Source organism: Nannobrachium achirus (genome assembly GCF_963921795.1).
Source record: "Nannobrachium achirus genome assembly, chromosome: 22".
Classification (NCBI taxonomy): Eukaryota; Metazoa; Chordata; class Actinopteri; order Myctophiformes; family Myctophidae; genus Nannobrachium; species Nannobrachium achirus.
The window spans coordinates 3,852,110-3,876,234 of record NC_137829.1 but is presented as its reverse complement, the minus strand read 5'-3'; the positions used below and the strand labels follow the sequence as shown (position 1 = coordinate 3,876,234).

General features: G+C 41.1%; 1 protein-coding gene across 1 annotated transcript; it reads right to left on the bottom strand.

Annotated features, from left to right (window-relative positions):
* Window positions 1-556: 556 nt before the first annotated feature.
* Window positions 557-23,995, bottom strand: LOC308308158 (ly6/PLAUR domain-containing protein 1; the record flags this gene model as incomplete). Its single annotated transcript, XM_080753523.1, has 3 exons — window positions 557-801; window positions 22,786-22,920; window positions 23,947-23,995. The coding sequence occupies 3 exons, from the start codon at window positions 23,993-23,995 to the stop codon at window positions 557-559; spliced, it is 429 nt and encodes a 142-aa protein (XP_080609649.1).
* Window positions 23,996-24,125: the final 130 nt, after the last annotated feature.

The following is a 24,125-nucleotide window of genomic DNA, read 5'->3' as shown; positions in this document are numbered from 1 at the left end:
TGATGACTCATCACTTTTCATAACAAAACCATAGTTTTGGGGTGCCATTTTTAGCCCAAGGAATGTTTTTCGTGCAAAACAAATGCCTGCAATGGATTCAGAATCATGATAAACCCCTAGTTAGACCCCTCACATGCTACTTAAAGAAGATTTTTTTGGGTGGGCTTTTTTTTCCCTGTATAGTAAGTGAATGGGTAGGTGCAAGAAAACATTAAAAATTAACCCCATGAGAACATATTTCAGCTTGGTACCTGGCAGAATCTTAAAATATACCCTTCAAGGATTAAGAAAAAACAGGTGGCGGAAAAAAATCCACCCTATGCGCGTGGACCCCCCTGTCCATCTAGACTACAGTGGAAAGAGCCAGGTGCCGATATAATACATGCCATTTTAGCACCTGGCCTCCTCATCAATCCTTCGTCAAATCAATTCAGCTCATTTTATTCCAGTGTGCCCATGTCTCTGGGAACACGTCTCTGACATGCGTTTATAGGTTCCAACTACTCCGCCAGACAGTACGTTTTGGATCTTCCTGCCCTCTGTGTGTGAGGATCTGTCAGCAGAGGGTGGAGGGAAACAGAAAGAGGACGGAGAGGAAGAGGACGTAGTGGTGGTGTTCATTCGGGACGGACGGTGTGGCGGAAGACGCCGGGCGCTTCTTTTGTCGCGGCCCGTTGCACAGAGGGGTGTTACAGCAGCTGATGCACACGGAGTTGAGTCTGCTGGTGCAGAACTGCTGGTAGCCCGAGGAGGCGATGAGGCAGGCTCCTGACGACGCACAAGACTTGCGGTAATGTATACCTGTAGTAAGAAGATACACACACACATTTTGTTTTTTTACTTTTTACTGAGTAAAAGTAGCAAATAAATACTCTGTTACAAGTAAAAGGCCAACATTTAATAGTTGACTTCAGTAAAAGTACAACATATGGCATCAAAACATACTTAAGGGCAGTCTATATTGCTGTCTCCGACCAATGAACCTTTCGTCGGACTTTCCAACGTGCAGCTTTACGAACTCAAATTGGGGGTAATGCTTATCAAAGTTGCGAGTGAGGTCATTTTGTAGTTGAACCGGACCTTTCCGGCAAAAAGTTCGGTGGTCAGAGACGTTATGGACTGCCCTTTATGGTACCTACCAAATGTAAAAGTACTTTTTTATGCAGAATGTCCCATTTCATAATTTCCGCGATGTATTATGAGCTTTTATAATATTTTTTGATAGCTGAAGGATAGAATAGTTTTAGTTGTACAAAAAGTACAATCTTTGCCTCTGAGATGTACTGCAGTGGAGTAGTAGGAAATGCTCAGTTAAAGTATGTAATCTACTTCAAGATTGCACACAATACTTGAGTAACAGAACTCAGTTCCGCCACTTTCACACACACACACACACACACACACACACACACACACACACACACACACACACACACACACACACACACACACACACACACACACACACACACACACACACACAAAAACACACACACACACACACACACACACACACACACACACACACACACACACACACACACACACACACAGGCGCTATATTCAGAGTGAGGGGATGGTAAACTGTGTGCATGAAGCCGAAACAAAGAGTTGTAAATGGATGTGGAAAAGGCCAGACAGTTGTGCTAGCCAGTGAGTTTAGAAATAGTCTCTGAAACATCTAATAAACGAGGCATCACTATGTCTCAGCCCAACGCTCCATACCCTTTGATCTCGATTTCAGCACAAAATTGAGTTCAGCTGAACTCTGTCAGTTTTACATTATTGACAGTCCACAATATTGTCTACAGCAGTGGTTTTCCTGTCAAGGACCCCTGAATTGATACGTATTATTAGTCTTTTAAAAAAAAAACATTTGAAAATATGTTATGCCAGGAATCCCCTTAAGATTTTTGTTCTTAGATTACAGGTTCATTTTGTGTTCAATCTCTCAATGTCCCACACAGACATCACTATACTACAGTACATGTCTGGTTAAGTCATCCTGTCTTAACCCAATAAGACCTGAGGGCGATAAACAATAAAGTGTCAATTTGCACTGACATCAGAAACGACTGCACATATAAGTTACTGTGCCTGCCTAAAACAAGATCCTTTTAGTGTAGCCCTATCACTGTATATTTGTACAGTATGTATTATTTTTCATTATTGTCATGCTATTCTATTCTTTATTTTCTTGTTTTAATATGTTTTCGTTATACAGTATGTATGATCAGTATGAAGCACAATCAAGTCCTAAAAACATTTCACTACTTGTACCTGTGTAAGTCAATGTAAAACTTCTTGAATCTTTAAACAGTTAGCAGAATTAAGGCGAAGGCAATCATCCCTCATTGAAATCACCTAGATAAAAACTAAGCTGTGATGACAAAAAACTATGACTTAATATAATAAAAATGTTGCCAACAAATAAAAACATAATCCTTCGCCTTCAGCCATTCCGGCCTGGTGGGGATAAAAAAAAGTATTAAATTCAGTAGAGACTACAATGGGTGTAGTAGATGACTGCATAAATATATTGTTTTTCATCATGAGCGGTAATTGGAAAACAGCAAGAGAACCAGATGGCAGTAATTGGAACATGTGGCAAAGAGATAATGAAGCATCTTTCCCTCAAACAACCACTGACTAATTACATAGAATATTCTGTCCCTTTTAACCAATTAATAACCTTTACAACATGTTGTGTGATTGCTGTCTAAATGCAGTCCTGAGACATATGAGAGCTCTCTCTATTTTAACTTTACTTTCCTCTACAAAACTAGTAGGCCATGGATTTATTGCATCAGACTTGCTGTTTATTCCAGTAATCAGTGCTTCCTTGTATCAACCCTGCACCCTCTCAGAGCAGCTGTATGTGATCACACAGCACTTCTATTCTTTTGTCTCCAAGAAGAAAAGAGTGTTTGTGTTTGAGGAGCCCAGCATTTGGAGCCATTACATGAAATAGTAGGTAAACACAGGTGTTACCAATAACACTAATTAAGGCTCTGTACCATTTGGGTCAAACAGAGTCGGTGTTGGGTCACTGGAAAGACCCTGCAAGACTAAATTTAACAGAGATGTAATAAGTCTAAACTCTAATTGATCGAATTTTACCTACTATTCGTTCTATATGGCACACAGAATTCTCAACTCTTCCAGAAGCAGCCTGGGATCATTCCTAAATATATACATTTTGATTTTCCTGTTTTAACATTTATATTTGCAGGTTTCATTTATTATTTCGATTTTTAATTATTTTTTAAAAGCGGTTGGTTTCTGTTGGGGTGGGGGGCATTTGATGGGGATTTCAGGGTGTTTATTGGTTATTTGAATTAAACCTGCAAGACCCAAATTAATTTCTACTGGCCAATTTCTTTTTTTTTTAATCAGAAGGTGTTGTAGGAGTCCTAATCACAGGAAAATGTCATGTTAAAAAATGTATAATGTTTTTGTAAGGTTTTATAGCCATAAATCATAAATCATGCTCTAATTTGCATTTTGGGGATATATTTCACAATAATAACATTATGTACATATTCTAGACATTCTAATGATCACGAAAAAAAATATTACAGGCATTTTACTTTTTTTGTGAGGAATAGCTTCAGTTAAAAAGTGAGATGTTGTTCGTCCAGAAGCTGGAATTTCAACTTCTCTGGGAGGTGTGAATGTCAGCCTCTGTGGGGGGTATTGATATGTAAATATCGTGGCCAATGGCATTGTAATACTAAACTATAGGATTTAATGGTGATGTTAATGTGAAAAAAGAACAGGAAAACTAATTATAACATGTTTTAAAAATGATTTAAAAAATGTTGCCAAAAAGCAACGCTGGGCCTTGCAGGGTTAAACCAATGTTTTCTCACTTTATAATTAGAAAAGTGCAACTATCATGAAGCCACTTAATTTTTTTTTACATACTGTAGTTTGTTTGACCACAGTAATTTGTATTTTCTTTTAATTAAATGGATGTCTGGTTCCAATTCCAGCTTCTTCATTGCATTTATTAAAAACATAAAAGCAATCATCATTCATAAAAGACAACATAACATTACACATACGAAAACTGACTCTTTATGATTCTAACCATGTAGTTATTAGTTAATGTTCTTGTTTCATTGCACAGCTATGATGGGGCTGTTGTGCAGTCATCACAGTGATGGTGAAGTTGAGCGGCAACTTTGTCTCCTGGCAGAATGCTTCCAGTCGTGCAGCAAATAGAGTTCATTCGTATTTAGATGCCATGCCTGAATTTAAATGCCTATATTTCCGTTTGCTTTGGCTTTATAAATACAATCTACAAGACAGATAACGACAAACAGCCTACATTACGGAAATATACAAACTATACCATGGCCAACACATGCCATTTCATTCATTCGTTTCACAAAATTTCAAAAATAGCAATAGTTTTCTACAAGCTCACAACACACATCATGAAGTGTTGAGAACTTATAGATCTGTTGAGAAATATTATGACAATGTTTCAACATAAATCACACCTGTCTAAAGTGAGCAGTGCTGTGCTGCTGCTGGTGCTGATGATGAGGATGATAGACCCACATGACGTCATATGTGGGGGGTCAAATATGTGTATCAGTATTTGGTACAATGGAAAAACCATAAAAAAATAATTGGCCCTAAAATGCCCCCAAATAGTTAACAAAGGTTGAAAGTGGTTAAAAAGCATGAAAAACAACATGGAAATAATGAATGGAAATTATACTAACGATTATCCAAAAATAAGTGATTAGCTCAATTAATTGAGATCAGGCGATTATGTACAAACTGTGACAGGCCAACTTGTCTCAATGACATTTAGGGCTGGACATCTGTCACGCCTCCATGACCACTGGCTCCTGACAGGTCCGACATTGACCCTTGCAGGCACTCTCGTCACTGATACTCATTAGGGCCATCTGTACATTTCCTAGTGCTTTTGTTATAGTATTTGACAGCTCGCTCATGTGCAAACAACCCAGAAGTGCAGGTCTGAGGATTGGAGACTGAGCAGGCAAATCTTTTCGAGCAATGCTGTCCAAATCGTGTGCAGAGCATAAACAGGCTTCATTGCACCTTAAAGCTATACTGTGTAAGTTGCTCAACTGGTGGTCTGTAGCAGTATAGCAAACCGCGGTCGCGTTTGCTTTTTTCATCCGTTTTTCGCTCGCGGACCGGGCCGTCAGACCACCGCGTCCGCCTCGCCTCGCCGAGACGCTTTCAATGAGGTCTCCCGTGTCCTTCTACGAGCAGCGGTTGGGGAGTTACATGCTAGACTCCTCCAGTGTAAACACTGCAGTGTACTTCCTGAAGGCGTGTTTCCTAAACCCACCAGAGAGCCCGGCAGTGTATGTTCTGCGCTGTGATTGGCCGGCAGTGTATAACCCTCGCTGTGATTGGCCGGTAGTGTGATGACGCAATTTTTCCGCGAAAACCGGTCCCGGGCAGGGATCATAGAAAACATATAAAGAGAAGGCTTTAGAAGCTGAAAATAACGGAGTGGGGGTTCTAAAACATTAGCGATTTAACAGCTAGGACCATTTTAAGATTTGTTTTATAAAAAATGTTACATGGTATAACTTTAAATGGGAGAGTGGGGAGCTAAAGGAAATGAGTTGGTACCAGCACAATGATCTTGTGGTTTGTCCGCCCTGAGACTGGGAGGTTGGCAGAGTCATACGACCAGAGATGATAAAAATGGTACCCAATGCATCCCTCCTTGACAATCAGCATCAATAGTTGGATTGTGGGTAATTCCCTGCGACATGTCCAGGGGGTGTACTTGTACAGCAGGGTTCCCCAATAAGCGGCCTGCCGGCCATTTGCGGCCCGCGGGGGGTTCTGTCCGGCCCCCACCAACCCCAGTCAAAAAGATTAATTTAAAAAAATAAAGTTTTGGGGGAGTAGTGAAAGTAACAGGTATGGTGAGTGCGATATGAACGTGACGTCATCAATAATATTAGCAGAAAAAAAGGGATTCTGGGGAATACCTATATATGGACTTTTACATAGGTGATGTCACCTGTGATATCACCTGTGATGTCACAGTGATTTGTCAAGAGAACCAACCCATAGACTGTAAAAATGTGTACAAACACGTCTACACGCGGACAAGCTGTGACAATTCTCATGGTAAACTGCGACCTTCGGTCGCAATTATGCAGAATGTCCCATTTCAAGTTTTCAAATGTATAAAAATCTTTTGGAAATAGCAGATCTACAAGCTCACAATGCGTTACATCGCGACACATCGTGAGCTTGTAGATCGGCTATTTTCAAATGGCCGAATTGTATACAGAGCTGATGTGGTTAATGCACATGTTTTGTAATAATAATCAAAATCTACAAAGTACCGTAACTAGTAACTAAAGTTGTCAAATAATTGTAGTGGAGTAAAAGTACAATATAATTGGATCCAAGATGTAGTGCAGTAGAAGTAAAAGTATTGTAAATTGGAAATACCCAAGTAAAGTACAAATAACTCAAAATTGTACAAAGTACAGTACTTAAGTAAATGCACTGTACTTAGTTACTTTACCACTGCTATTAACCACCCACTCGGCAACCATGACCCTCCAATGCACCCTTTCCTTCATTCCTTATACTATTCATTAATTATAGGAAGAAAGATCCTGCTTTCGTTAGCTTGTGTAATGAACGTGTGATTTACACATGATTTCAATGCTGCATTTGAAATCCTATGGAGGAACGAGAAAAGTCTTCCCCCAAACAAAAGCATCCCTTTGACAGCGAATCCATCTACAAACAGACTCCAAAACTGTCTCAGTGGATAATTATACAATGACCACAATGACCCCCAAACAGAAGCTTGAAGCTGTGAAAAGGAGCTTAGATAAAGCGCCCTGAGCTATGCTGCTCAGGTAAACACTCCATCACAGGTTCACCAAAGCAGCTCTGAACATGTTCTGGCAAAATAGCGTTTTCCTCCCCTTATCTGAGCTATTGCAGCATCAAGGTGAATTAAAAGCTGGTAAACAAAAACAAAAAAAGAACTGTCAAACGTCCCTATGTACATAGTGTACATATACATTTACATACTGTACAAGCATCAGAGTAGTAGTTTAATAGTGAAAGCAATGCACCAATTGTTTACATTACACTGAGCGCCTGACTTGCTAGTAACACCAGAACACCTGTGACAATAAAGGACCAAATGTAATAATGACATTATGACTTTGTTGCACAACGGGTGTGCAGCACTGGTGGGGTGTTCTTTCTGGCCAACATCATCACAATAAATCTGACCATGCAGCCAGAGGGGGAACACTCAGCTCAGATTGCATGAACGCAATAAAGATTTACAAACGCAATGAGGTTTGGGCAATTTTTGTCTCTCTCTGCTGGGAGGGATTTCACTTCATTTGTGTGAGGAAATTTGAACATTCAGCACTCCAATCTTAATTATTCTACTGAGAAACTTTATAGAACAGTGGGAAAAATAACATTTTAATCAGCTTTCCAGCGCTGCAGGAAAGCACATGCTTGAAGACTAATGTGAAACGCTATGGTTGGATGCATAAGAACGATGAAGAATGATGAACAGTCCAGCATCTCAAAGTATCTGGCAACACTTGAAGATTTCTATTTTTAAGTGAGACAGATGAATCAGCCTGAAGTTTCAGAATGCATGAAATCAAACAACAAACTAACCAAGGCTCCTGCAATGTTTGCAGAACTGTTACAAGCAGGGGCGTCACAAGGGGGGGGGGGGGGGGGGGGGGGGGGGGAGTGGGACTGAGTTACTAGGGCCCAAGGTGGAGGGGCCTTAACTATTTTATACTTGGAACTAAATATTTTGAGATGGGGGTCCGTGGCAAATACATATCATTTCAGGGGTCCTTCACATGAAAAGGTTTGAGCACCCACTGCATAGACATATTTGAAATATTCAAAGACGAGCACAAATTTTCAAGATTTTTCTAAAATAGCAGATCTACAAGCTTGCAGTGCTGCACTCGGTGCCATGCTGTGAGCTTGTGTATCTGCTATTTTTTCAATATAGAAAATAATGCGTAATAATGCGTTCCCAGTCTAAAAGGGTAAACACCCTCCCCCGCAGTGAAATCCTTGCACCCGGGGCCAAGGGCATTTGGTGGGACACCCCTGGTTACAAGGGACACCATTACAGCTATGTAGAAATCGACCCTTTTAGGTACAAAATAGAGCATAACAGGTCCATTCATACTCTGGGGGTTAAAGCACCAGATTTGAAAGATTTTACTGTGCCGTAACGATTCTCCAAACATTGATTTTGATTTTAGGTTTTCTGAAGCCTTTAAAGAATGTCCTCAAATGAGAATACAATTTAGAATTGATGTTACTGCCAGCGTGTTTCCAATTAAACCCCAGTCCCCATCCACACAAAATGTGCAGTCCAGTTCCTCTGAACATGAATGTTCTGCTCAGTGGCACTGGAGGACGGCCATAGCTGAATGGTTAGGATCCCGGAGGTCCAGGTACGAGTCCAGCTCTCAGCAACGTGTCCTTGAACAAGACTGCTCCTCACTGCTCTGGGTGAAGCTAAGAACTGAGGCTCCCCAATGAGATGTGATCGTGATGACAAGCGAGTGAGGACAGAATATTTGCAGTAACCATGTTTGGGAACAAAGTTGAGTATGACATGGACACCTTGGGAAAATAAGGCGTCAGCAATAAAGCAACAGTGCAAGCTTATCATCCTCTCAGTCCTTTTATCAACCCCGATCACCATGGCAAAGTTATGTCATAACGACTGGCTTTGTCATATCATAACAACAAAGAATCTAATAACGTGCAGCCTCCGCCTGTCCAAATTTTGAACTAGCGATAGTAATTCGAAAAACACTACTGTATGTGTGTAGTTTTAGAACAAAGTTGCACAAAATAGCAGTGTGTGTTTTTTGTAGGGGTGTAACGATATAGTAACTGAATTGAAAAATCGATTTTAATTTGCAATGATCTACGATGTTGTTTGGCAAAGCAAAATATCGTACCGTTTAGGCTTTGTATGGTATCGTTAAAATGCTGTAATCGGAATCGAATCTTTTGCAATGCAAATAATTGATTTTATGGAAATAAGTAATTTGTGCCTTGTATATGGCAATTTTAAGAGGGAAAATCGAAAAAGAGGGGTCTAATTACCTTTCCATTCCATATAGCTACTTGGTCTATCGATAAATGTGTGTAATCTCTGTGTTCATGTCAAGGTGGGTTTGTCCACGTGTTGAAAATATAATGTCCAAGTATTTGCTAGATAATCACAGCATGATCACACCATAATAATAGATTTACACGTTTTACACAGATTTAATTTCTTTGCTAAATAGCTACTATAATCGATTTTAAATCATTGAATCGATTTTAAATCATTGAAATAACAGCATGCAATGCTGTTTATTTTATTGCAGTAACGCAAACAAACTTTGTGGATGTCTCCATTTTGGATATGAGGGTCCGTCATCGTCATTTAAATGAAATCTGGACATCCTTCCTGGGGGTAGTTTTAGCGAAGGAAAAAATAACAAAATACGAGCCCAAGTCCTTCACAAAGACACAGGATCTAAAGCCACATTTTCAAATTATAACAAGAGATAACTCCTTGAGTCATTCAGAGTTCCACAATAGATGGTGAATTGTATCATTGTGACAAAGCCTCGCTGTCATTTCCTCTGCCCCGATGCAGCAAATTAACTTTCATGAATAGTAAAGGCTCATTTAGATGAAGCAGTGAAATCGTGCAGGCCGGGACACTTGTGCTGCAGACATTCTGCTGTCCCCTCGCTGGTCCTGTCAAACAGAGGCAGTGGGGGTAATGGGACCTTACAGTGGGTTGCTGGGGTGAGTCCCTGGTCTGAACTCTGAAACCTTTCCTTCCCTTCCCCTCTCAACAATTACTGTCAACATGCCCTTGGTGCATGGGAGTTGACCATCACAGTGGCGTTTCCAGGATCTTATACCTGTAGGTGACAAGCGATGCGAGAGTGTGGTCTAGCCAACACCAACTCCTGGATCGCTGCCCTCCACACTCTCCTATCTAACATCAGGGTCTTGAGTTCTACAGTGTTGTTAGCCAAGCTGTCACGCCGAGCCGCAGTGCAGCTACGTAGGTCAGGGGTTGACACTAAGGTCTCAGAGGCACTTGCCCATCGGGCAAGTACAGGTCATGTTCTACTTACCCGAAGGTAATACCCACTTGCCCGAAAAGTAAATCGTCCATTATAAAATGATAGTGTACGATTTTAATTACCGCTAAATTTTAACACTTATTTCTTTACTTTCTGGGGCTGTGCGATAAAATGTCATACCTCAATACCTCCAAATCCAAATCCAAAATACTTTAGCTATGATTTGAATATGTCTATGGGTTCACACTTGTTATTTTTTTATTTTTAATGTAGCAACAGTAAAAACAGCACATTATAGGTAAATAGTGCTCTTATTTTTACATTCCACAGACCAGAAGACACAGCGCACTGGCCACGTTCAGGTGTTTAGACAGATATCTCGTGTTGTGTTCATAGACATTTGTGTCCCCTCTCAAATGAGCACTTGCCCTGTCGGGCAACCTGAAAGCCAACTTCACCTGCCCTGACGTTTTATTTACCTGCCGGGGGCAGGTGGGCAAGCCTTAGTGTCAACGTCTGTAGGTGGTGCGCTTCTTGCCTTTCCTGGCTTTGCCAATGAGGTGGCAATGAGAAGATAGCCTGGCACTGCCAGCCTCTTTCACACACTTCGTTTTGGGACCACCACCAACAGGGGGTGGTGTTGCGGTCTGGATGCCCAGGCTAATGAGAAGAGGCAAGGTCACTATCAAAGACACTGGGAGGAGCTGGGATTGAACAGGGAACCATCTGATTCCTAGGCGGCTGATCCTGTGGTTCTCAACCTTTTCAGGCTGCGACCCCCCAACATAATCATATTTGAACTGGGGACCCCCCAGAATAGTCATACATTATTTTCAAATATATTTTTGTGAAAGGAACTGACAGCTTCAGTTCCAACAGAGATTTCCAGTCTTTCCTTTCCAGAGCAACATTAGCAACTTCCTCCTGCCGCCCAGGCCAGAAGTGGAGATACACTGTAATCCCCACATTTTAGTCTGCCACAGGGTCTCTTCCCAGCGGGACGTGCAGCGAAGAACTCTCAAGGGAGACTGTCGGGAGGCATCCGAAATAGATGCCCAAACCACCTAAGCTTGCTCCTTTCCAAGTCAAGGAGCAGCGGTTCTACTCCGAGTCTGACGACTGAACTTCTTATCTTTTATCTTTGTCTCTACCCTATCTCTAAGGGAGAGTCCAGCCACTCGTCTGAGAAAACTCATTTTATTCAGGAACACTCACGTCAAAGTAGATGTAACCATTTATCACAACAAATGGAATACAGTTAAACTTGGCGTTTAAGGGCTCCGCGTTCGGCAATGTTCCCTACATTTTGTAAATGCATGCCTGCTAAGCAAAATCAGGGAACTTTAAGCAAAACCCCCCATATGCCTACACTAGTAGTACAATAGCAATACATTGACATATTAGCTTGAATCAGCAGACATAAAATCACAAGTATTTGAGCCTATGCCAGACTCTGATCAAAAGGTGGAGGCTGGGGTGGAGGAGGCAGCTAAGCAGCAGCGGATCCAAGGCTTCAGATGAAAGACGAGCAGAGCTATAGTGAAGGCAAACCATATTTAAAGGAGGGACATGAGCTAAGCATTTTGATGTGCACTACATTACTTCCTGATACACTGCAAAATCACGAAGAAATGTAACAAATAACACCCAATAACTCTGTTGTATGATGGTATTGCATGGTGAAAATAACAGCAAGTATGAATCAGCTCAAGGGGGACCTCCATATCTGTCTTTATAACCTCATGAATTGTGATGAGGTTCTGTTAAACTTCTGTAGATTCTAATGTCCTACATTTAGACATGAGATTCAGTGCAGCAACACAGTGAAATCTGCAAGGCATTTCATGGCCACTTATATTATACTCATGCTCATATCTATAATAACAAACAAACGGTCGGTGAGAGAAGGATTTCACAGCAACAGTGCTGTGAGTTATCAGCATCACCTGAGAAAGATACCACACTGGGAGAGATTCACCGCAATTCCCTCGCTATCCAGACCTCCTTTCACACCAATCTGAGGGGAATCATTACACGAATTTGTCTTGTCACCAAGCCACACCATGTACCCCCACCCCTCCTCTCTCTCTCTCTCTCTCTCCCTCCCTCCCTCCCTCCCAGGATGACAGCACATCTCCAGTGTTAAGACCAACAATTGGGAAGAGGCACCGATGCAAGCAGTGACAACTGCTAACAGTGTATATGTGACTCATATGAGCACCTTGAGGGATTCATTAGAAGATAGTTATCCGACCACACAGTAGGATTTATTTACCAGGGTCGCCAAGTGTCATGAAGCAACACAGATGTTTATGAATGTTCTCATATTCTTGGCCAAGGCGAAGATGTTTTATCCCTGCTTCTGGTCAGACTAAATACTAACTTATTTAACAACAATTGCGAAAATAGAATATCTACAAAAAGCTCTTGTACTGTAGATCAGCCATTTCTCTATTTATCATAGTAAATATGTAGGGGTCAAGTGGTTAAGAAAATGTCCCCCACATTTTACAAATCGAACCATCTAGTTTCGATACCAGTTTCGAGACCAGGTGGTAGAGTCACAGTTCTACATGCTTCTCTGCACTCCCATTAGAACAGTCACCCACCCAAAACCCAATCGAAACTGTGCCTGTCCCCCCGCCCCACACCGACCACATGTATCACTTCAATCATCAAAAGTAAAGAGTTATAAAAAATAAAATAAAAATGCCATCATCATTGCAATAGTCCAACAAAATAATTAAATGTGGACTCTAAACACCCTGCCCCTGTCATTTACTGTAAAACTGTATTAGTAAACAGTATCAGTTTGTAATATCAGATGTATTATAGTCTTATGTCATTCAAATGTAAAATCTGATTGTTAATTCTTTGAGCCAGTTGTTTCATCATCAGCCAATCAAATTATATAACTTGAAATACACTCTGCTCAAAATCGGGCTTCTCTCTCTCTCTCTCTCTCTCTCTCTCTCTCTCTCTCTTCTCTCTCTCTCTCTCTCTTCTCTCTCTCTCTCCTCTCTCTCTCTCTCTCTCTCTCTCCTCTCTCTTTCTCTCTCTCTCTCTCTCTCTCTCTCTCTTTCTCTCTCTCTCTCTCTCTTCTCTCTCTCTCTCTCTCTTTCTTTCTCTCTCAAACCACAGCTTTGTTTTTACTTCAATGCCTGTCTCAACAGGGCCGCCACAAGACCTTTTGGTGCCTGACTTGCGACTGGCAGTTGGGTGCCCCCCCAACGACCCCCGCGACAATTTGACACTGAAAGATGTTTTAAGAATACCGTATAAGTGTGGATATACTTATAAGAATAACTAGGGTCCTACTGGATTGCCACGGAAGTCGTGAATGATGCAATCCGGAAATACATGCCCTCCCGTTTGCTCATCAGGTCTCAGGCGTATCTCACATTTTCTCACATGCCTTGTCGAAGTGCTATAAATGTGATTATGTGACACATACAGTAGCTCAGTGAAGCCAATCAGTGATGCCGATCAGTGAAGCCAATGGTTAAATGTTAAAAGCTGTGTGCCTTTATTGTTATTCTGCCTACAACACAAATCCTCACTACAACGTGAAGAGCAGATAGAAAAACACAAAAGACTTTGGGATTCGGTTCCTACTTGAAACCGAATTTCAATACCCAACCCCTAGTTGCACTTGCAATCATGAACAGTAACCAAGTCAGACGATACGATTATATCTAAGCTGGCCAATCATAAGGTTCACTGCACTTCAACAGTCAATGAGGGAAGTGGTCACCTGCAGATTATCAGAAGAGCACCAAAGCAAACCCCACCATGGCAGCCATCTTTGTAGAACGACAAATAACTCACCCATTACGAGCCAGAATGATTACAACTTCACACCCTGAGACCCATATTTTGTGGATAGTGTGTGTGTGCGTGTGCGTGCGTGCGTGGGTGCGTGTGTGTGTGTGTGTGTGTGTGTGTGAGACAGGGCTGCCAACATTGGACTGTCATAATCCAGGAGATTACAATTTCAGCCATTAAAACGCAAAAGGTTCATCAGTGAGAGGGCAGGCTTGACTGTCCCCACCTACCAGCCCTCTAGTGCGGGGAGAAGGAGACAGACAGCCTCTTCCTGGTCGGGAGAAATGCTGATAAACACAGCGTTTCTGAAACTATTAATCTCATCAATATATATATATCCTCCTTCAAATCACTTACCTACCCACCCCAACATCGCTCATAAGATTTTTTTTTATCCTTATTATTGAAACAATGTTATGGAGAACATGCACACACTCTCACATTGTGAGAGTGTGTGCATGGACACACACACACACACACACACACACACACACACACACACACACACACACACACACACACACACCCCACACACAAACGCACGCACGCACGCACGCACGCACGCACGCACGCACGCACGCACGCACTACGCGCGCGCACGCGCGTCCATGTGTGTGCATTCAATGACTTTCTTTCATCATCTTGGAACTGGCCTGGGAGAAAATAGCGGCTGACCCAGTCCATATCTCTAATGACAGTGCAGAGATGTGGCACAGAGAGGTAATTCTAAGTCCTTCTAAGTCCCCCTGCTGAGGCCCCCAGGGGCCTCCACCACATAATAGGCAGTGGACATTTAAATGTACGGCAGGCAGCTTGGCATGTAGGAATGACAGCTCAGTGTGAGAGCTAAGAGGACAGGTCTCTTTAGCCAAATAAAAGGAACCACTCCTGTGTCATTCAGCAATCAGGAATGATGATGATGTTGAAACGGGTGCACATCAATTTGATAAATAATGCATTATATTTTGAGTATGGTCTGGACCTGCTCTAAAGCACCTTTTGATCAATTCTATTGTGATTTGGTGCTGTAAAATAAAATACGATTGAGCATGAACCTGTGCACGCACCGTCGCACACTCCCTGGAGGCCAAGGAAAAACCTCAGATCATTACTCCTTAATTAATCCTATTAAAATTGGCAAAGAGAAGGGAAGATGGGCTGGCGGGCGGGCCACACCCAGATATGGAGTGTGTTGTCTAACGTCATGGCATCAGGCGAAAACAAATCAGTCAGCTCCATATGGGCACAAAAGGGGGCAAACCCATTTATGGACATATACTGATGATTCAGGGATCTCCATAGGGTTATATGGGCATACAAAAGACTGACAGATATATTCATTGAACCTCGTCTAGCACTATAAAATACTGTATAACGCAGTATTGTATTAGATACCGTACCCTATAGACATTCAGAAAAATTTTGTCTGTGTTTGTTCTTAAAGGGATAGTTCACTTTCAAAAAAAACGTTTGGTAATTTTATCGTCTAATCAGGCTTTTGTGACCACACCCTGGACAGATTTTAAGTTGCTTGATTCAGTATTTAGATATTTGATATTCATTTTTATCAGACACGACGCCCCCTTCCTTTACAAACCCATTGTAACTTCAAACTCTATTTTAACCAGGATAGATTTATTTCTGGTGACTCTGCCCTCCTAATACGTGAGATGGCCGTATTTTTTTCCGATAACCTTTTTTCATTCATCTTTAAACATTTTTGGGAAAATGAAAAGAGTCACCAGAAAAAAGAACGGGTATTTTCACCGAATCTATCCTGGTGAAAATGGAGTTTGAAGTCACAATGGGTTTGCAATAGGAAGGGGGCGTGTCTGATAAAATGAAAATCAAATATCGAAATACTGAATTGGGCAACTTAAAATCTGTCCCGGGACAGATTTAGACAATAAAATTACCAAAAGTGAAATATCCATTTAAGCCGAAAATAGATGATCCAACGCGTTGCAAGTTTGTAGATCGGCTATTTTCGACAACAATGATTTGGTGTGGAGGGAAATATTAGTTGATCTTGCATCGAGGCCTGAGGGACCTCAGTCAACTAAATCTATATAGGCTCTCAGTGGTTATAGCTCAGTTGCTTAACGCTGGTTTTTGACATTATCGAAACGAAGCGGATAAAAGCGCCGAACTTTTTTTTAGGCTTCTTTAGGACCTAACGATGGATTTTATATGGGTAAACATCATGTATTTTTGATGTTTACCCATATAATATCCATATCAAGTTGGGCTCCCATCGACTTTCTATACAGGAGGAAAATACCCAGAAAAAAATCTGCTTTAAGTAGGATGTGAGGGGTCTAACTAGGGGTTTGTCATGATTCTGAATCCATTGCAAGCATTTGTTTTGCACAAAAATCTTTCCTTGGGCTAGAAATAGCCCCCAAAAAACACCCAAAAACTGTGAAAAATGATGACTCATCACTAAACCATCACTTTGTGGGGCCATTTCTAGCCCAATGAAAGTTTTTTGTGCAAAACAAATGCTTGCAATGGATTCAGAATCATGACAAAACCCTAGTTAGACCCCTCACATCCTACTTAAAGCAGATTTTTTTTCTGGGTATTTTCCTCCTGTATAGAAAGTCTATGGGAGCCCAACTTTGATATGGATATTATATAGGTAAACATCCAAAAATCCATGATGTTTACCCATATAAAATCCATCGTTAGGTCCTAAAGAAGCCTCAAAAAAAGTTTGGCGCTTTTATCCGCTCCGTAACGGTAATTTCACTAAGCCAATGCACTATTAAGCTTGCTGTCAGGGAGACAGATGGGGTTGGAGAGAGACTCATCTGTGCAGGGGGAGTGACACTGAGGACACACTCCACTGGTTCTACATCTACACCTGAATGTCTACCTGAATGCAAAACCACGGCTCTACATCGGCAATCACACGATGAGTATACTTAGAAAGAACAAATCGACCCACTCGTTGCAATTCCAATGACCCAATCGAAACCAGAATACCAGTCAGATGGCGGTACAGTTGTGTGAATGCATCCATTACATTTACATCGACTACAAAACAGTGATAAGGGTGCGGTCAGTTATAATTCCCAGGGTCAGTCTTTCCGCGCGGAGGAGCAATAATGATGAAGCTGAGAGATAAAGGCATTGATGTTCATGGGCATTCATGTGGAAATGTTCCTATTTAATAACTGCCGACTCCGCAATACAGCGTTCCTGCCCTTTGGATTGGGAATGACATGTCATACATCCCAAGACAGGGGCTTATTGCTGTTATTCAACCTTACAGGGGTGGATTGGGGTGTGTGTGGTGTGTGTGTGTGTGGGGGGGGGGGGTGGGGGGGGGTTAGCAACCTGTTGTCGTTTGGGATGATGACTCAAATAAGCATATATGTTGAGAACAGAGACGTAATTTTGGAAAAAGAAATAGTGATAAATATGAGATAATATGCATAAAACTAGAAATACTGTTCCTTCGAAACAGTGTGGGCTCGCTTCAAACCCAAAAAATAGGATACTTTAAGGTACTGTAAGGTACAGTACCTTACAGTATTGTACTGTACCTTACTATACTGTACTGCACCTTACTGTACTGTACTGCACTGTACTGTACTACTGTACTGTACTCTACTGTACCTTACTGTACTGTACTGTACCTTACTGTACTATACTATACTGTACTCTACTGTACCATACTGTACCTTACTGTACTGCTACTGTACTCTACTGTACCTTACTGTACTGTACTGTACCTTACTGTACTATACTATACTGTACTCTACTGTACCGTACTGTACTGTACTCTACTGTACCTTACTATACTGTACTCTACTGTACTTTACTGTACTCTACTGTACTTTACTGTACTCTACTGTACCTTACTGTACTTTACTTTACTCTACTGTACCTTACTCTATTGCTCTACTGTACCTTACTCTATTGTTTTGTACTTTACTGTACTGTACTGTACTCTACTATACCTTACTGTACTGTACCTTTCTGTACCTTACTGTACTTTACTGTACTCTACTGTACCTTACTGTACTTTACTTTACTCTACTGTACCTTACTCTATTGTTTTGTACTTTACTGTACTGTACTCTACTATACCTTACTGTATTGTACCTTTCTGTACCTTACTGTACTTTACTGTACTCTACTAAACCTTACTGTACTTTTACTGTACTCAACTGAACCTTACTGTACTGTACATATTCTATGTGTTCTAGAGGTGTATATTGAGTGCATACACTGTAGGTTAACAATCCCAGATCACATCTGTCCTCCACTATGTCTATAACCAAGGCGTTCTTCTATGTGGCCACTCCAGACTGAGGAGTGGAGCATGACTTTTATTGTGTTTGTGGATCTGATTTGAAAATGCATTGGTTGTGATATCTCCCTGACAACCAACAACAACCACTAATACGGCTGAGTGTCCCTGCGGGTTCTAAGATATATACTGTAAATCCCATTGCCCGGGATCCAAAAACCTTATTCTTTTTAACTAAAATTTCTAAAACACTACAAAACATGTCTCAAAGACAAATACAAGCAAACGTCTCCACAGTAACACAGTAACAGTTGTTTGTTTGTGTGTGTGTGTGTGTGTGTGTGTGTGTGTGTGTGTGTGTGTGTGTGTGTGTGTGTGTGTGTGTGTGTGTGTGTGTGTGTGTGCGCGTGCGTGCGTGCGTGCGTGCGTGTGCACATTGTAGATCAACTTCATAGCAGTATTAAGTGGTCCATCTATCTATTTTTATTAATAATAAAATCTGCAAAGTAACAAGTAACTGAGGCTGTCAAATGCTGTATTTATAGTAGAGTATATGTAACAAAAATGGAAAGTATAGTAAAAGTACCTCAAAATTGTACTGTAGGTACAAGTACTTGTATATACTTGAGTAAATGTACTTGGTTACTTTGCAGCACCACAGAACAGCCAATGACAGACAGGCCTTTAATCACAGCTGTCTCAATCAGTAGAGTGGAGAGGGACATTTATAGATATTTGTAGTTTTAACTCAGAATATATACATCACAAAGCTTAGATATTTGGATCAAATCAGAGAGCAGACCTGAACGCAATGATATAGATAGCATATCTGAAGTGTGAACACTGCAGCCACAGCGCCTTAACATAAACATGGGTCTATTATCCTTCTCTCCACTCTGTCCCCACTCACTAAACCCATTGGAAATGCATTGGGTGCTTAAAGTTAAACATTTTTATTTTTTTATATTTATACTACAAAACATTTCAAAACCAAGAATACAAGCACACGTGTCCTCAGTAAGCTGAACACATAAAAATTTGAATGGTGTTGAAAGGTGTAAGCGTTTAAGAGATGAATCGCGCCAAAGTTTTGAGGAGATACTGACTGATAGATAAATAAATAAAGAAATAATGAAGATAACATACGTGTGCTCGCCTTCCAGGCGAGCCCACAATAACTGAATTTGAGGTTAAATGTGAACACTAGGGGGTGGCAATTGCCATCCACTGGGGCACCAATAAGCCCCAGAAAAAGAACAACAGAAACACTTTACGCCTAACAAGGCAAGTTAGCAGTCTGCAAAATCGTCAATGTTCAGGAGAGATTCAGATGTGGAGATCAAATTTTCCAATCATATTCCAGACCAGTCTTAAGTCATTAAAGGTGATACACCATGCATTTAAAAAGTATTTATGTCATATTGTTTATGTCCCAAAAACGTTTTTCAAAAGGTTTGAGGCTAAATTACCACTCCTGAAAAGAGAGCCTCTCTCATTTTTGAATGGCTCTCAGAGCATTTCAGCTGCAGTACCACCTTTGGCCTGAACTGCGCCACCCCCCCCCCCCCCCCCTCTCCCCAAATCCTTTTGAAAAAAAAAATGTTTTTTGAAAAAAACTTTTTTTGAATTTTTTATTTTTATTTTTTTTGTGATGACGTCACAATCGGCAGATGACGTCACAATCGGCAGCAAATCTGAACAGCCTGTTTTGAGAACCCGTGGGATACTTTTAACCTTTGCCTTCTCAAAACCAGAGAAAGACACATCGGTCAGAAATGGGACTTTGTGAGGATAGAAGGTGCTAATGGGACCCCAAAAAAAGGTTTTAAAATAGGAAAAGTGAAGTTTCATGGTGTATCACCTTTAAGAATTATGAACATGCACACTTCCACGAATGAAGCCCACCAGAACGCTTGCCTGTGCATGGCTCTAACTTAAACATACATGCATGCACAAATGCTTTGTCATGCTAAATACTCATTAATGGATGAGTCTCATACAATTGGAACGTCTCTCAAGGAATGTCCATACAGTCTCCGACCACCAAACTTTTCGCCGGAAAGTTCCGACTTTGAGACGTGCAGCTTTCCGAACTCTAATTCGGGGTAATGCTTTTCAGAAATTGCGACTGACATCATTTTGTAGTTGAACCGGACGAAAAGTTCGGTGTTCGGATAGAGTATGGAGTCTATGGACAGGCCTTCACGCACACACATGCACACACAAACCATGCTGGCTTTTGTTTCATACACTTTTTAACATCTCTCACACACTCACACATGTGTGCACCAGCACACACAAATAAACATAAAAGAAGAAGAACACAATGCATTTGTGCAGACACAGTGTGTAACAAGCCCACAGGGGGATTTTAATGGTCCCTAAAGCTAGGTGGCCACATATCGATGGCTGTTCTATAAACTGCCAGCTGCAACATTACTTTTACATGCTGAGAGAGATATGGTCACCGGCAAATTGCTCACAATAGCCTGAGGCTGGTGTGTTTGCTATCCTATCGAGGGTCACAGCCATGAACAATTGGACTACAGGAGAAATAACAGTTGGAAAACCATTATTATCTGGAGACTGCAGACAAGCACATCAGTGTTGTCCTGAGAGAAGCTTGCTAAGCTTGCAGACAGTTATCATGAACAGAGCATACCAAGGGATATGATTATTATGCATTATTATATACCTGTGTATTATCATCATGACTAGTCGAGCATACCAAGGGATTTAATTATTATGCATACACCTGTGTATGTTCAGCTACCTACCACAGATAACTGTGTGTTTATTATTTGATCATTCTTGTACAAGCATCTGTTCAGCTTTGTAGCCAGCGTGTCGTCTACTGTTTACGGTCTACTGTACTGTAACAGTGTTCTAATCAATCCTGCCTTCAGGTTGTTCTTGTTTTCAAAGATTATTATTAAAACTTTAATTTATTATGATCGTATGCTCTCATTGCGACATGGCGTTGCAAGAGAGTCAGAACACTTAGACATGCATCACACACACACACGCACGCACGCGCACGCACGCACGCACGCACGCACACACAAGAGGTTTCGTATTCTCCAAATAGCTACAATGTAACCAATGAAAACCAAGTTGTTTTTATAGTCTGTTTGGTGTTGATTGTTTTAAAATGGACTACAATGGAAATACGATTTGGCTTTTTTGTGATTTTATCAAATTTGGTGATTTTAATGATGATTCTGTGTTCTTTTAAATGTTGCCAATAAAAGTATTCTATTCTATTCTATTTCTTTCTGCACTGATCTCTAATCAATCAATCTAATCTCTGATAATGGCGATAGAGAGAATCTTTTTTACAGATTACGGCCACTAAACATACACACATGACTGATGACTGATTATAATATGTGATGATGATGATGCATTCCATTCTGTAAAAATTGATTCGGATACTAATGGCATTTCTCTCTACGTCGTCCTCAGAGGCTCAGACGAGCCCTCCATCGGTGTCTCCAGTCATCTGGGTTCTCCATACATCTGGCCAGCTTTGTGCTTTCTGTAACAGCTCTTGATCGATGCCTGTATGTTGGTTCCCACAGTACAAGCAAAGGCCGGTGTCGGTGGCAGTGGCAGGCTAGTCACATCCTCCTGACAGCTATCTTCTCTGATACACTTGGTAGTGCCCCGTGCAGACGCTTGTTGGTAATGTGCTCGTCCTGGTTGGTGTTCAGTACCACACGTAACATTCTGGTGTAGCACCGTCCAGGGAATTCTGTATGGCTTGCGTTAAGTGTCCAGCATTCACAGTCGTAGAGGAGAACAGACTCCACGGTCGTAGAGAAGAAACTGATCTTGATGTGTGTAATTTGTAATGGTTATCATGTAAGGCGGAATAAATCAGTTAAACCCTATAACTGGAGTCCCTCTCCTTTAGCTGGGGGGGGGGGGACCCCCTGGAATCCCCCCACCCACCATGACAAGGACCTAGGGATGTGACGGTAAGCGATGTTATTGTTTATCGTGATAAAAAACACTCACGATAATCGTATCGTGGAGAGTAAATCGTACTTTTAATATACGTACTTGATAGTCTTTTTTTCACTCTCCACCAAATCTCTTTGCCCAAAAAAATAGCCAAGCTCACAACGCGTCACTCACGATAATCGTAACGTGGAGATTTAATTTATCGTGAAATCGTCCTCCGTCATGCACTGGGAACAATTCACCTTTTATTTGCCGAGCTGGATATCCGGTATACCATTTAAACCCTCTATTGGTAAAACGTACTTTTAATATATGTACCTGATACAGTCTTTTTTTCACTCTCTACCAAATCTCTTAAAAATAATAGCCGATCTACAAGCTCAGAAGCTTGAGAGCCTGTTGATCTGCATTTTTTTGGCAAACGTTCCGCCCCAGGATATGGATATTTTGATTATCTTCATCGTAACTCACGATTTCTTTGGTCACAATCATCGTGAAATGTTCATATCGTTCCATCCCTACAAGGACCCCTGTCCCTGGATCCCACTTTGAGAACCAATGGTGTACATTTTCCATGTTGAGTTATAAATCATAATGACCTACCATCTTCCTTCACCAGAACCTCCTTCTGACACATGTCCTGCACGTTGACGGTACAGTTGACGATGAACTCTGGGGTGGAGCAGTCATTGTGTGTGACTTCTTCACACTGGTAGCACTGGATCTGCAGTGCCAGCCCTGCAACACACACACACACACACATATCAATGTGGACACTACATTCAGTATGTGTGTGTAATGTGTATTATATGTTGTGTCGGTTGTCGCATGAATTGATGTACAGTAGGTCTATTACTGTATGTATGTTTGAACATGCAAGTATATAATACAGTCTGTCTGTCTAAAAATAATAAGAAAAAAGTCACTGTACACATATGATTGCTGGTCTTTATTGTGTATTAGAGCTTTGGTTAATAATTTATCATGATTTACGGATCACACACATTCACATAGATGGATACACACACAGCCACTAACCAACTTTGAATTCACTCACTCAACAGATAACGGTGATAATAATAACAATAATTAAATACATTCTTATTATATACCTTAAACTGTACATAGCCTATAATGATTCACAGTTCAATTATTCTCTGAAATACTATTTATATAGTGACCTACTGTACAAGTATCAGTTGGAGGGTGGTTTTGCCACTGTGTAGAACTACATAATACAGTATACTGCAACAGTTCATTACAATGGTGGCATGGAATTCCTTACCAATTTCATAATCATAAAGAAATACATAAGGTTGTATTTGTTTACACAAGGAATAGTGTAGAACACGTTTTGACCTTTTCCCTGTTATCTAGATCGAATCAAAAGCAATGGATTCACCATTGCTTTTATTAATAGACTACAACTCTAGCTTCCGTCAAAGTCTAACCAAAATAGACATTCTGCATAATTATGTGCACATAGGGAAACATTAAGTTGAAAGAAGTTCTTCAGGCAATCTTAGAAAATCTTTCAACCAGGCTGTTAATCCTCAATGCGCATGCATCTGCTCAAATAATATAATTTGACATAAACAGTAACTTTGGCATTGATCGATTGGTTTATAATCAAATCGACGCGCAATCGTTCACATCTGCTATGTTTTATCAGTTACGCACATGTTGGATAGTGAGGCTTTTACGCGCAAGAACGCGGTGCCATGGAATCATAAATCCGAAATAATAATAGATATTTTGACATACCTGACTTGACAAGGTACACGATCAAAGCTGTGACGATAAACAGTCGCATTGTCCCTGTTCAGCCTGTTGTACCGAGTTGCACAGAAACATCAGACTTGGATCAGGGCAGGTAGAGTCCACAGACGGAGCCGGCGGCTCATGATGCGTCCCTCCTCCACGCTGTTCAGCCACGGTGTGGA